The following is a 14,449-nucleotide window of genomic DNA, read 5'->3' as shown; positions in this document are numbered from 1 at the left end:
TACCTTATTTTATTTATTTTTATTTTTATTTTTTTTTTTTTAGTTGTAGACCAACATACTAACTTTATTTTATTTATTTTTGTATGTGGTGCTGAAGATCAACCTAATGCCTCAGACATGCTAGGCAAGCACTCTACCACTGACCCACAATCCCAGCCCTAAACTATATTTTATGTTAGAATGTTGAAGAAAAAAGATTTTAAAAGAGCAAATTAAAAATAAGATAAGGGCTGTTGAAAGTTTGGGTTAAAATGTTGAGTAACTATTAACTTACATTACGTTTTAAGAGAGTAAAATAATAAAAATAATTGAGGAAATTCCATAGTGTTATCTTCAATATTCTTGAAAAAAGTTCTCTACAGAAAAAAGGGTAATGGATTTTGTAGATGACATTGTGAATTCTAGGACATAAACTGTGTTTTAGTGCTTCTTTGCTCAGGGTCCCTGTTTATACCTATGAGGAATATTAGATGCTGACCACTGTCACTTGAGCTGGGTATGGCCTCATAGCCCTCAATCCAGGAATCATTACAAATATCAGATGGGACAGGCAAGAAACTCCCATGCCATTCTTTATATGAAACTGAAAAAATTTTAAACTTCTACTTTTTAATTTCATAGGGATGTTTTAAGTGATTTGTGTCAAAAGCAGCTTTCAGGCAGCCACATAAATTCCTCTTCAGGAAAATGTGATAAGAAGGAAATGGACCAGAGAAAATCAACCAAAGTAACTGGGGAAAAAGGGATGGAATGAAGGATTTGCCTTAAGATTCTTGTCATTGGTACCGTCCAAGAACATAGGACAACTACTTTTTCAGAGATCATGCATGTGAAACTATGAACCTTTTTAAAAATAAGCTTTATTTTTGAAGCAGTACTTGCCCCCACCCCATGAATCTAGGGACCAGTTCTTCCTTACTAAAATTTGGACTCAAGCCTTCTGCTCAGATTATAGCATTTCTAGCATTGGCTTCAAACACTAATAATTTTATTTATTTATTTGTTTGTTTTGAATTTTTAAAATTTCTGTTCTTTTTAGTTATACATGACAGTAGATTATAATTTGACTTATTTATACAAACATGGAGTACTTCTTATTCTAATTAGGATCCCAGTCTTGTGGATGTACAAGACCACAAGAGACTGATGATACAGAGATTCACTGTGATGTATTTATATGTGTACATAGGAAAGTTACATCAGAATCTTTCCATTGTCCTTTCTATTCCTGTATCCTCTCCCTTCCTTTCATTCCTCTATAATCTATGGAACTTCTATTCTCCCCCACCCTTTGTTGTGTGTTAGCCTCCACATATCAGAGAGAACATTCGACCTTTGGTTTTTTGCACAAATATTTTTGACTCAGAATTTGGAGTTGATGTTCTTTACAGTGGGAGATTTAAGAGCTGTTACCAGATATCTGAAGGGTTGTTGAGAAGACAAGAGAATAAACTTAATGACCTTCTTCTAGGAACCAGAGGAGAGAGTTATCAAGAGGGTAATATGATTCAATATTATGAAAGTTTTACTAATACTTGTCCAGCAAGAGACAGCCCGATAGGCAAATTCATTGGGTATCTGGTCATTCTAAATACTCAAATATGCAGAGAGTTCTACAAGGAGTGGTGGATCATACCAAAGAGGAGGAGAATTCTAAAGAGACAAAGGGTAAGCCATAATGGTATTTATCCTTTTGGAAGGCTCATTATCACCATGTGGTTAATTTAGGAAACAACTGTATCAAGAGCAAAGCTGTGAAATGCTGCTAGTCCTTTGAATACACAAGCAGATCTTTAAATATATTTAAAGATCTTATTAGTAGCATGATTTTTAACATATAAGGTAGGTTTTTCTTTATATAGCTGAGGTGAGGGGAAGTTGGTATTTTAGTGATACTAAGTTTAATTGCCTAATTTTATTTATGATAATATAATTTTACTAATTTAGTTTGTCCTATGATATTTTCTTCCCTGAGAATGTTACTCTACTGTTTAAGGAACAATGACAACAGTTATAAATATATAGGAGGAAACCCCCTCACTAACCAAATATCCCTACTCTGTCAGGCCATTAACCCTCCCAGATTGCTATGATTTGGACACGAGGTGTCCCCCAGAAGCTCTTGTTTCATGCAGGAGAAGAGATGATCAGATTATGAGAGTCATAACCTATTCACTGGATTAATCCATTTGATGGATTAATAATTTGAATGTATTACTGTGTGGTAGATATAGGCAGGTGGTATGTGGTTGGAGGAAATGGGGCTTGGGGATTATTATATATTTTATTTCTGATTCCTTGTACTTTCTTTCTCTTTCTGTTTGTCATGAGTTGAGAAGTTTTCCTCCACAATGCCCTTCCATCATGGTGTTCTGCCTTAACTCAGGCCCAGAGCAATGGTGGTGACTGACCATGAACTAAACCTCTGAAACCCTGAGCCAAAATAAACTTATTCTCTTCCAAATTGTTCTGGTCAGATATTTGGTCACAGTGACAAAAAACTGGCTAAAACACAGATGTACTGGGTTGCTTCTGCATGTGTGTGATAAAGGAGGTAAATAGTCTACTGCAGTTGTGGTCAGAAACATTTTTCTCCCTTCTAGAAGGGAAAATGGCTATTACAGTTAACTGAGATTACATTTACTGAGATTTCCAACCCATTCTGTATGTGAGCTATAACCAAATGCAATAAACTACAATCACCATTAACACCAAATTGAGCAAAACTTAATGTTTGTTGATTTGGAAGTTAGTGCAAATCTTTCATGCCTTGATGCCCATTGTAAACATCACTAATTATATAACATTGAGCATGGAAGGATGGATCCGCTGAAGTCATTGCAAATTGCTCTTTTCAATGACTTCCTTAAGTATGTCTGTTTACTTTCATTTAACTCTCTAACAATCATAAAAAATAAGGATTGGGCTCAGTGGTGGAGCTCTTGCCTAGCATGCATGAGACCCTGGGTTATCGCCAGCATCAATCAATCAATCAATAAGAATGGAATATGCTCCCAAAACAATCCAGGTAATTTATCTGTAATGTTGTTTGTATTCCTGATAAAATGGAATTCACAGAACATCTTGCCTACATAGTGTTAACACCAAAGCTATATATAAATTACCAGGTAAAAAAACATTTCAGCAACTTTGAGTACCTAAAATATCTTTCAGCTGCCATTTTATTTATCATTGACAAGGTAATAGAATCTCAATTGGTCAGTTTTGTGGCATAATATACCAACTTAAATGGGGTTTTAGCTCATTTTATGTCTACCTGACAACTAGCATAACCCAAGAAAACTTAATTCATGTTCTGTGATTTTAGGAATCCTTTTATGTCATTTCTTTGTGAAATAAAGGAGAAATAACATCATAAATCTCTGGTCAGCATTTAAAGTGGATTGTATTCTCACCAACTGGGTTTTCAATGAGAAAGATTTGTGGTGGTGGTAGCACATTATCAGTCAAGAGTAAGCTGTGATGACTAAATCTCAGTCTGGCCAAGGTTCCCCCAAAGACAAAACAGTGTGAACCCAGAGGAGTCTGTGCTAAGCTTTCATTTTTCTAAGCAGAACCTTATCCTAGGCTTTGGCAGAATGTTGTGGCTTGATAGAAGACATGGCCATATGTTCTTCTTCTTCTCTTTTTTCATTTCCTAAATGTATAAGCTTTGAACTCACTTGTTTCTGAAGTATTTTCTTATGGTAGATGCTCTATTTAACTATGGTTTTTATATTCCAACATCTAAAATACGCTACATGCATAAATGCTTTTCTATAAAGAGCTAATTATTTTTGTTTATGACTCTGTAGAACAGCAGGTCATCATCTGTAAATGAGTTTTTGAAGAGGATGTTAGCTTGCTCATTCACTCTCACCTGTATTTATTGCATACATGTGATACTAAGGTTTGGAACATAACAGCAAGTAAATAAGATGCAGTATTTGCCTTCATGGAACTGTTAGTTTACCTTTTCAAGAAATTTGATGCTTAAATATAGCACTATTGGTGTTATAGCTGCTTTTGCTATCAAAGGAGGCTTTGTCCTTGTCCTCCTCTGTGGGCGCTAGTAGTTCTCTAGTCATTGTTTCTCAAGCCTGGGTAGCCTAGGCAACTTGGTGTTTCACTGTGCCAAATAGCCAGGTTCTTCTTTATCCAATGAAGTGTTCCTAATTGAGGTGCCTTGTACATGTATTCAACCCAAGACATTGATCTTGATTTAATAATTATATATTTTATCTCTAAATGAACTAATTATCTAATTTTTAAAAATTATAAGCTTTAAATTTGTAGTAGTAAATTTCTGATGTGATATTAAAATGTAAGTTCTGTTTTTATAGAAATGGTGGTGACAATTTTTGAGATAGAGTAATTTCATAAGGTAAGGGTATGGTCATAGTGACAAAAAATAAATGTCCAATACCACCCAATAGACTGGGTTACTTCTGCATGTGTGTGTTAAAGAAGGTAAATAGTTTATTCAATTGTGGTCATCATAACAATCATAACAATCATAAAAGGTGAGGGTTGGGCTGAGTATGCAGCAAAAGGAAGTATGCAGCAAAAGTAAAGTCCTGAAGCTAGGGATGGGAGTTTTGAGTGGGACTGTCATTGGGAAAATATCTGAAAGACATGAATTTGGGTTGTGTTTGGATGGAGGGTGTTGTTTCTCAGTTCTCATTTTAAATAGATCAAAGGGATACATGTATCTAAACCTTAAGACAAACTTGTGAAGTTAGTAATTCTCCCCATTTCACAAATAAGAGAGCCAAGGTTCAGCCAGAGGTCACATGTTCAAGGTGAATTGTCCACATAGACAAATAGATTTTAAAACCAGGATCTGAATCAGATGTGTCTTCTTACATAGTTCTGAATATTAAAAATGAAAAAAGTTTTTAAAAGGCAGTTGTTTTGAAATACACAAATAATGTATATTCATTGCAATGATCCAAATAATAATTTATGTAAATAGGATAAAATAATAGTCTCTTTGCCTGCCCACAATCATACCCTATAATACAACAATTATAGAAAAAAATTGTTTGATTATATTGATAGAACACAATTACCCACTTTCTTATATAAACATGTACAAATATACTTGTACCTTATTTAAGGAATTGAGTCTTCTGTTCAACTCTACTAATCCAGGCTTCAAGTTCCATAGTTCACATGCTTCTGATCATCAGTAATCTTTACCAGTATTTCTCTGGTTACATCAATATCACAAGCCTCTGAAGATCAATATTCTATGCCAGTATTGCTCTGATTACTTTTGAAAGATACTAGGAAATCCTAAAAACTCACTTGGTAATCTGTTCCATTTTTTAACCTTTGATCTCAGGGATTTTTTTCCATTTCATTAACTCTGGTAATTCTTGGGCAGTCTGAGCCATTTCTGTCCAGCTCTGCATATGGATGGATGGAGAGCAGCTGGCCTCTGCATCCAGTGTAATTACAAATTTGAAGATCTGAAAAAAAGTAAATTAGTGTGGTGAATACTGGAAACTTAGCCACCCATATAATAAAAAGCAGACATTGAAAATGACTGAAATTTTCTTTGAAATGGTTATAAAAATCTAGAAGCAAATTCAGAATTAAACAATTTGGAAGATTTTTCTTAAGTTGTGATCTGTGCTTGTTCATTTTGGAATTTCTTCTAGAAATGCAAAAGCAGAATCTCTTAAACTCTAAAGTCGATTTCTTATTAGCATTTTTTACCTATAACCACACTTGATTTCTAAAATTTTCCTAATGCATCAATTACTTAAACTAGGGAATACATAAAAGAAACTTCATTTCATTTCAATGTTACTAAACACATATATTAACTAAGAACTTGACATATCAGGCACTATACTGCTATTGTACCCACCACAAATTGAGGATTCTGTGACTTCAAATTCAAGATTTTTTTCAGCTTTATTCACATATAATCTGTGTGTGTGTGTGTGTGTGTGTGTGTGTGTATCACATATATTTCAAGTTTGCAACTTGGGGTTTTCATATATGTATACATTGTGAAATAATCACATTAAGCTAAATAACAAAATCATCACCTCATATAATTACAATTTTCTTTCTCCCTCTCTCCTTCTCTTTTGTAGTGGAAAAATGTATACTTTTAGCAAATTTTAAGTATATAGTACAGTATTGTTAACTATAGAGACATTGCTGTACATTAGATCTCCAGAACTTATTTATCTTGCATTAACAGGCACTTTACTCCTTTTGAGTGACATTCCCCATTTCCTCTTCCTCCTAGCCTATGGTAAGCCCTATTCTTCCCTCTGCACCTGAGTTTGACTATTATAGATTCCATATATGTGTACTTGTCTTTCTGTGTCTGGCTTATTTTACCTAATATAATATCCTCGAGGTTCATTCATGTTGTTGCAATGGCGTGATTTCCTTCTTTTTAAAGGATTTCTCTTTATGTGCATATGAGCATGTATGTATTCTCTTTATCCACATTCTCTTTAATCACTTGTCTGATGAATACTTAGGTTGTTTCCACACCTTAGCTATTATGAATAATGCTGCAATGGACTTGGGTATACAGATATGTGTTTAGGATACTGATTTCATTTCATTTGTGTATAAATTAGTTCCACCTTATCTATGGGTAATATATTCCAAGACTCTAGTAGATACCCGGATCCACAGGTAGTACCAAATTCTACATATACTCTATTTTTTACTATTTATATATGACGATGATAAAGTTAATTTATAAATTGGGCACAATAAAAAATAAGAAACAATAAATAATAGAAAAAATATAGCAATATATCATAATAAAAGTAATGTGAATGTGTTCTCTCTCTCAGCATATCTTACTGTGCACTGATCATTTGTGATGATGTAAGATGACACAATGCCTATGGGGTGAGATAGAGTGAAGTGAGTGGCATAGGCATTGTGATATAGTGATAGGTTAATACAGAAGGGCTGCTTGAACACAAGTACTGTAATACCCTGTCAGTCAATCTAATAACTGAAATGGTTCCTAAGAGACTAATGCATGCATAGTATATGTAGCATGTAGATACTGGACATAGGAATGATTTGTGTCCTGTGTGGGATAGAGTAGAATGGTACAAGATTTTGTTATGCTATTCAGAATGGCACAAAAATTTAAACGTATGAATTATTTATTTCTGGAATTTTCTATTTAATATTATCCAATTATGGTTAATCCTTGGTAACTGAAACTGCAAAAAGAGAAAAAATGGATAAGGCTAAATGATACATATGATATATACCATAAGTGGGATTGTCAAATGCAAAAGTCAGGAGATGAAAGTGTGACTTTTCATGTCCAGTTGGCCTGAATGTTCAGGATTACTGTACATTGGTTGGTAGCTGCAGATCCTAGGGTGGAGAGAATGAGTTCAGTGAACCCAAATAGAGTCACCTCTGATGACAGGGTGCATGTGAAGAATGCAGTACCATATGCATTGTTACTGTTAGATATCATAATGATTTGCAGTAGCTTGTATGAATGAAGCTGTATAGAAATCAGTCCAAAATCAGAATCTATCTTTTTTTTTAAAGCGAATTTTTTAATATTTATTTTTTAGTTCTCGGTGGACACAACATCTTTGTTTGTATGTGGTGCTGAGAATCGAACCTGGGCCTCACGAATGCCAGGCGAGCGCGCTACCGCTTGAGCCACATCCCCAGCCCCGAGAATCTATCTTTAACTTGCAAAACATTTTTCTAGTCTCTTGAAGATATTGTCTTGCCTCCTTGCTTTTTAAGTACCAGAAATGTTCTCTCTCTTTCTCACCTCAGGCAATGTTCAGTCTTTGTATGGTGGAAAGTGGAGCTGACGAGGTGAATTTACACGGTGTGACCAGCCTTGGTTTGAAACAGGCTCTGGAGTTTGCATACACAGGACAGGTATGGCACCAAATGTGACCCAAGAGGCTTTACATTTTAACTCCACCTAAACCAGAGGAGATTATCCCGGAGGTATGAGATTTAGTTATATTTCTTATTACTCATTTTGATATTAAAATGTCTCATTATCTGCTTAATTTTATAATTGAAGTGATGGAAAGGTAAGTAGAGTAATTTGAGTTTTAATATGAAACAAGGAAAATATATTTTAACTTTACTCCAAGATCACTGTTAATAATTTTTAAACTATCCTAAAGGACTATCATAAGGAAAAGAATATGCTTTACAGCGTGGATTAGCATTCAAGCTCAGTGACTTAATCGTGTCTGTATTGTCTTAACAAGAAGAAAATAGTGCTGGGGTCAGTGGTAGAATGTTAGCCTGCCATGCACCAGGCCCTGTGTTTGATCCCCAGCACTGCAAAAGAAAAAACAAAACAAAACTATTTTAAAGTCTCAGATGCTGTGTCCAGCATCTTGGTATCCTCTCCTCTACTCTCAGAGTCAAGGTCTAAGGCATTTCAGTTAGAACATGATAGTTACAAATCCTAATTTGTTCATCACTAAAATAGATATAGGATTTTCAGGGATCACCAGAGGATTGCAAGGACACTCATTTACACTTGAGGACTAGTTAAATAAATCTATCCAGGTACAGGTTCCATGCTTATCTTACTTTATAAACTGCTATGGTTTAATTTCTTTTCATCCCACTTGGGTTCAATGTCTTCTAGTGCTAAAAAAGGGACCTCTTCTTTTGACAGGCTCATATCCTCGGGGGAGAGAGAGGCAAATACATAATTGTACCTCCTCCCTGAGTTGGGAGTTATGGGAGAAGCAGAACGCAAAACACAGTGGGGGAAAGGAGTACATGGTCACTTGGGACATCAGAAAAAATTCAGAGAGAAGTTGCTATTTGGGTCTTAATATGTGTGAGAGTTCACCTTTCCTCTGAATTTTCTAAAGAGACTTATTAATATGTATGATACTGTCCAGATGCCTTTCTGGAGTTCATAAAACTCAAGATATGTGTTACAGAAAAATTTAAGCAACTGTGGCATGTGGAATAAAAATAATAGAAGGTAAAAAAGAAATCAAGTATCAAGTAGAATATACAAAGAGGAAGAGAAGGGGGATAGATCACTAATGCAGAGTCAGCCAGCCAAAATCATGCTTTAATAAATTAAGGAAGGCAGTCATTTTTTATAGAGTTGCCAGACATTTTTCTAGTGGTGAGTAAATAATGTATTTATGCCTTTTGGTTTACAGATATAAAGAAATATGTCAGGTCTTACATCATTTATTGTGTATATTTCTTTTTTAACACCTGAATTGCAGTTAGACCTGCATCTGCCTGTGTCTCAACTAAGCTTAATGACTCATAGCTCATACTCCACTGGTAGGCAGTGAAAATGAAATAGAAATATTGGTTTTTGATAAAACCATTCAACTAAGTAGCTTCCTTGCTTAGCTGCATTAACAACTAAATGGTTTAAGCTTAGAGATTATAGATTGTAAAGTAAGTTTAAATTATTAGTAAGCATAAGTGCACAAAAAATGTGGAAAAAAGCATACTAGTCAGATACAGAAGAGGGGTTGGGATTAGAGTGGAGTTTGACTATGAAGGGTGGCATGAGTGAACTTTTGGAAGGTGAAGTTACTCTGTCATGATTGTGGAGATGAGTAGGGTTATGCTAAAATACACATGCAGATAGATTTACTGCCTTATTGTTTGCCTTGATTGCTTTGTGGTTTCCTTCAGAAGGGACAGCATGTGTGTATATGTACTTATATGTGTACACACATACAGAGCCTGTGCCATAAATGTCAACTGAAGATAGCAGAAAGGGAACTGATTTTCTAAAGGGCAAGAAATCTATTTAGGAAAAGGAGAGAAGTTTGAAGGGCAGTCATATCCCATTCCCCAGCAGTCTTTTGGCTTATACACTCAAATTTCACTTTGAATGGAATGGAAAGCCAAATAGGAAGAAAATACATGGGTGACAAGTATTGTGCCTTTAGGAGAAAAAAAAAAAAAAAAAAGAAAAGCAAGACCTAGTGCCAAACCCAAAGTTGCCTTTATTGTTTTCAGAGACCAGAGTCCCATTTCTGAGTGTATTTACTGAGTGGTGCCAAGCCTACAGCACACCACAGTACCCAGCTATTCAGCTTGTGTCCAGACAGGGCAGGAGGAGGGCTGACATCTCATGGGACGCTTTCTGAAACAGCCAGAGCACAATGCACTTTGTGGGTGCTACTCAGCTTAATTTTTGAAACAGTCCTGAGGAATGTGATGAACCCATTTGAAGGACAAAAAAAGCTCAGGTTCATGACAGTTTATTCAGGACTAACTGGAGCCATGGATGAGGAGATGGAGAAAAGACAAACACACAAATAGAAAAAAGGCCGGGACTTGGTGGTTCAGCTACCTGTGATGAAGGAAGACTGACCATGAGCAAGCTCGGCACACTTTTTATATAGGTTTAAACATCAGAAAGATTTATTGTGAGAAAGGTTCTTCAAAGCCCTCAGAGTGAAGGATAAACTTTTTTGCAACCCAGATATAATTATCAGCTATGCACATAACTCTACTCCCCGGCAGGACATTTGAATCTGAGGTTAAGAACTGATGAATTCTGTGGCTGGCACAGAACCCCCTTTTGAACAGAGTGTAACCATAGCAACTGGGCAATCTTCAATCAGCGCCTTTACACTGAGAAATTCTCAAGAGAGAAATCACCTCTATCTCCAGGCAGTTCAAGGACCATAATCCATTCACCGCTCCCGACACCTAGGGAGGTGCAGTGAATTGATTAAGATCATTCTCCCTGTGTATTTTCTTTTTTTTTTTAACCCATTTTTTATTAGTTGCTCAAGACAATACAATGATCTTGACATATCATATATTTGATTAAAATGGGGTATGAATTCTTATTTTTCCACGTGTACAGATTGCAGGATAACATTGGTTATACAGCCATGTTTATATATACAACTGTTGTATTCTGCTCCCTTCCTAACCCTCCCTCCCCTCCCCTCCCATCACCTCTCTCTACCCAATCTACTGTGACACATTTCTCTCTCTTTTTTTTCTTCCCCCTCACACCATCATATATGTAATTTTGTATAACAATGAGGGTCTCCTTCTATCTTCTGTGCAATTCCCCTTCTCCCTCCCATTCCCTCCCACCTCTTGTCCCTGTTTAGTGGTAATCTTCTTCTCATGCTCTTCCTCCCTACTCTGTTTTGAGTCACCCGCCTTATATCAAAGAAGACATTTAGCATTTGTTTTTAGGGATTGGCTAACTTAGCATAATCTGCTCTAATACCATCTATTTCCCTGCAAATGCCATGATTTTGTTATTTTTTAGTACTGAGTAATATTCCAATGTGTATAAATGCAACATTTTTTATCCACTCATCTATTGAAGGGTATCTAGGTTGGTTCCACAGTCTAGCTATTGTGAATTGTGCTGCTCACCCATAAATCAAAGGCATTCCCTGTGCATTTTCATCCAGTTAGTGAAACTCAGTCCTCCTAATTTCAAATCTGTTGTCTCTTTTAAGTGTCCAATGTCATTAAGGAAAAACTGAGTCATGTTTGCTTTGCTTTGTTGAAGGAGGCATAGAAGTATTTGGAGATTTTAGAGAGTGACCATTTTGATAGTTTCTTCTACCTGGAAGCTATGCTTTCCAACCCTTGGTCCATGAGGACTTGGAGTTGTGCTGTGTCCTCTATGTGATCACTGTGCTGCAGAATGAAAAATGATAAGTCTTTCCTAAATAATATCCAAGGAAGTTTGGCTTCTCATGCATCAACATGACTTTATAATAAATCCATTTTCCCTCTGAGCGTGAGACATAGATGATAGCAAAACAATGATATTGTAGTATACTGGGGAGATGTGAACAGCTGCTTTCTCTTACTATGGAACTGAAATTAACATTAAGCAAAGAATTTGAAATACAGAAGCATGAATGAAAGCACAGTTCTTCAATTGCTTAATTGTTATTTACCATTGTGGACATTTGCTGATAAATGGTCTTTAGCCATGATATGTATATAGATTTGTAAAAAATGCAGGTTAATATTGAATTTATCTACCTTTAGATAATTTTCCTGAGAGTTGATTACATGTTAGTCAGTTATAGTAAGCATAGTATAAAATGTAAGTATTTTAAGTGACTGAAAATCATTGCTGTCTTGGAGAAGAGTTGGAAATACAGAGTAGGAGTGATGAATGAATACTGCTAAGTGTAATGATGTGTGCATGTTCCTCCTACACACAGCTCTAAAGTATAGCCTTCTTAAAATTGCCCTACAGATTTCATCCAAGAAATTTTAAAGAAAAGGTGAACTTTTTCCTCTGAAAGTGCATGCACATTACCTATTAACGAGCAAACATGGGGTTGCACAAACATACAGTGTCTTTGCACTTGTTAGAGATGTGCCAGTCCTCTGGGTACACTTGCTCATAACATTACTTAAGCAGAGCTCAGGATTCATTGCAGCCTTTATGAGTGTCCTTGCAAAGCCATGCACAATTGCCATAATTATAGTAGAATCAGCCATGGAGGGCAAAAGGGCCAGGCTCTATCTGTTCCACTGCCCTGTTTTAGGAACAAGATCAGAAGCAAATGAAGCGATGTGTCACTGGGCAGATCTGCTTTAGGGAGAAAAAAGTGAATCTAAGAAAATATAAACTCCCACTTACCCTGGTGGACAAGAGGACTCATTCTGTTACCCTGGCCTCCCTTATTCTTCTTACTTTTCAACACTGGCCAAGAATGCATTTATATTAAAGAGTCTTGAGTAGAAGAAACACGAGGAAGACGAGCAGAGGAATTCTGATGGAGATGTTGGCTGGGATGAGGAATCTCATTCCAAACTAGGCAAGAGATTAGCCACCCAGGAGCAAATAGGTATTGATTAAGAAAAACCCAACCAGACAGTGAGGGACAGATTATATGGAATCATTTTTATTAAGCAAAGAGCCCTACTTGGAATTTGGAAGGACTTCCAATCCCAAAGGCCTCAGAATAAGCCTCTAGGAATTTGAGTAACTTAGTACCAAAATGGAAGCAAATAAGATGAACCACAGTGAAGTTTATTGTTTAGCCCTCTGGTTATGAAGCTGTTAAAGAAGATAGACCCTATGCCAAGCATCTTTTTAAAAATCTGTACATATAGTAGAACAAGAGTTTATACCTAGCTAGCCTCCTTTTACTTTCCAGAGAATTCTCCTCCTCCTGCTCCATCCCTTGTAGCCTGATGGAGATATTCCAGAAACCTAGGAAGAAGATAAACTGTTCATCAAATGGTAGTGATGTTTGTTGTCTCCTTCAAAATTTCCCACTTTGAGATGCTACTAACTTTATCAGCCATGAACCAGCTATGTTGGCATCTGATGAAGACAAGTTCTTTGGTATTCATATTCCCTTGCTTTTCTCTTCATCGGCTGAGAACTCAAGCCCTTGAATTCTCAGCATCATGGTAGAACCCAGCTCTTTGGGAGTGCCCATCCTAACTACCCTTCTCTGACCCAGAGAATGCTCTGGTACCATCTTCACAAGGAAATATTATGTAACCATTACTATTCATATTTTAAAACCTTTTGGAAAGCTAGTATCACACTGTTGGGTGAAAAAAAATTCTTTGTAGCTATAATTACAATCATGTCAAACTATTCACACAGATAGGAATTGAAAACTAAAGGAATTTCCCCCCTAATTTCCATGCTATTATACACTGAATTTTTTCCTTCTGATTTTTTGACTCCCTCATAGGTTCACAGGAATACATATCCCCGATAAGTTATGCACTGTAGCATAACATTTTGATTGAAAATGTATCCTCCACAACAGAGTACTTTCCTCTGGAGACCTGAACATAAGGCAAGGCAAGAGAGTGACAGGAATCTTAATTGGAACTGCTTTCACATGGACCATCCCTTTAGGGGTAGATTTGTCACTTTATATGGAAAAAGTCTCCATCGTATTTACTATAAACATAACCTGGTTGAACTAAATGGTAGCACATGGAACAAATGTAGGAGATTTTTTTCTAAAATGCTTCTCTTGGGAGTAGTGTTAAGGCAATTCAGTGGTTTAAATATTTTAACTCGAGAATCCTCTCTTTACCCAGCAGTACCTACAGAAGCCTGGTGAGTAGAAGGCCCCCAAGCCACCTTCACTATGTAGCAGACAATGGAGGGCACAATCTGAAATCCACATTTAAGGAAGAATATTTTTTAAATTTTGCATAAAGCAGTCTTATTATCCTCTCCTTAGTTAGAGCTTTGCCAAAGTCCATAACTGGACTTAGACACAGAAGGTCAAAATGGGTCACTCAAATTCCATCAGTGACTTTTTTGCCTCTGGAATCTTCTAAAACTCTATGTTATTTGCATTTAGGCAGATTTTTCTCTTTTATTCATGCATTATTGAAGCAAACAAGCAGATTAATCTGCTTTTCAATTTAAGGTAAATTCATCACGTGTTCCAGGTCTTGGTTTCTCGGAACATGTTGACCCACTTAAAAG

At 36.2% G+C, this 14,449-nt stretch overlaps 1 protein-coding gene across 1 annotated transcript in view; it reads left to right on the top strand.

Annotated features, from left to right (window-relative positions):
- Positions 1-14,449, top strand: part of Klhl32 (kelch like family member 32) — a 188,641-nt gene that overhangs the window by 73,647 nt on the left and 100,545 nt on the right. The window contains exon 4 of the mRNA XM_076859907.1: positions 7,801-7,908. Within this exon, the coding sequence (XP_076716022.1) occupies positions 7,801-7,908 (108 nt within the window). The remainder of the gene's footprint in view (positions 1-7,800; positions 7,909-14,449) is intronic.

This window comes from Callospermophilus lateralis, chromosome 6 (genome assembly GCF_048772815.1).
Source record: "Callospermophilus lateralis isolate mCalLat2 chromosome 6, mCalLat2.hap1, whole genome shotgun sequence".
Classification (NCBI taxonomy): domain Eukaryota; kingdom Metazoa; phylum Chordata; class Mammalia; order Rodentia; family Sciuridae; genus Callospermophilus; species Callospermophilus lateralis.
The sequence above is the reverse complement of the archived record's forward strand: the minus strand, read 5'-3'. Positions and strand labels throughout refer to the sequence as shown.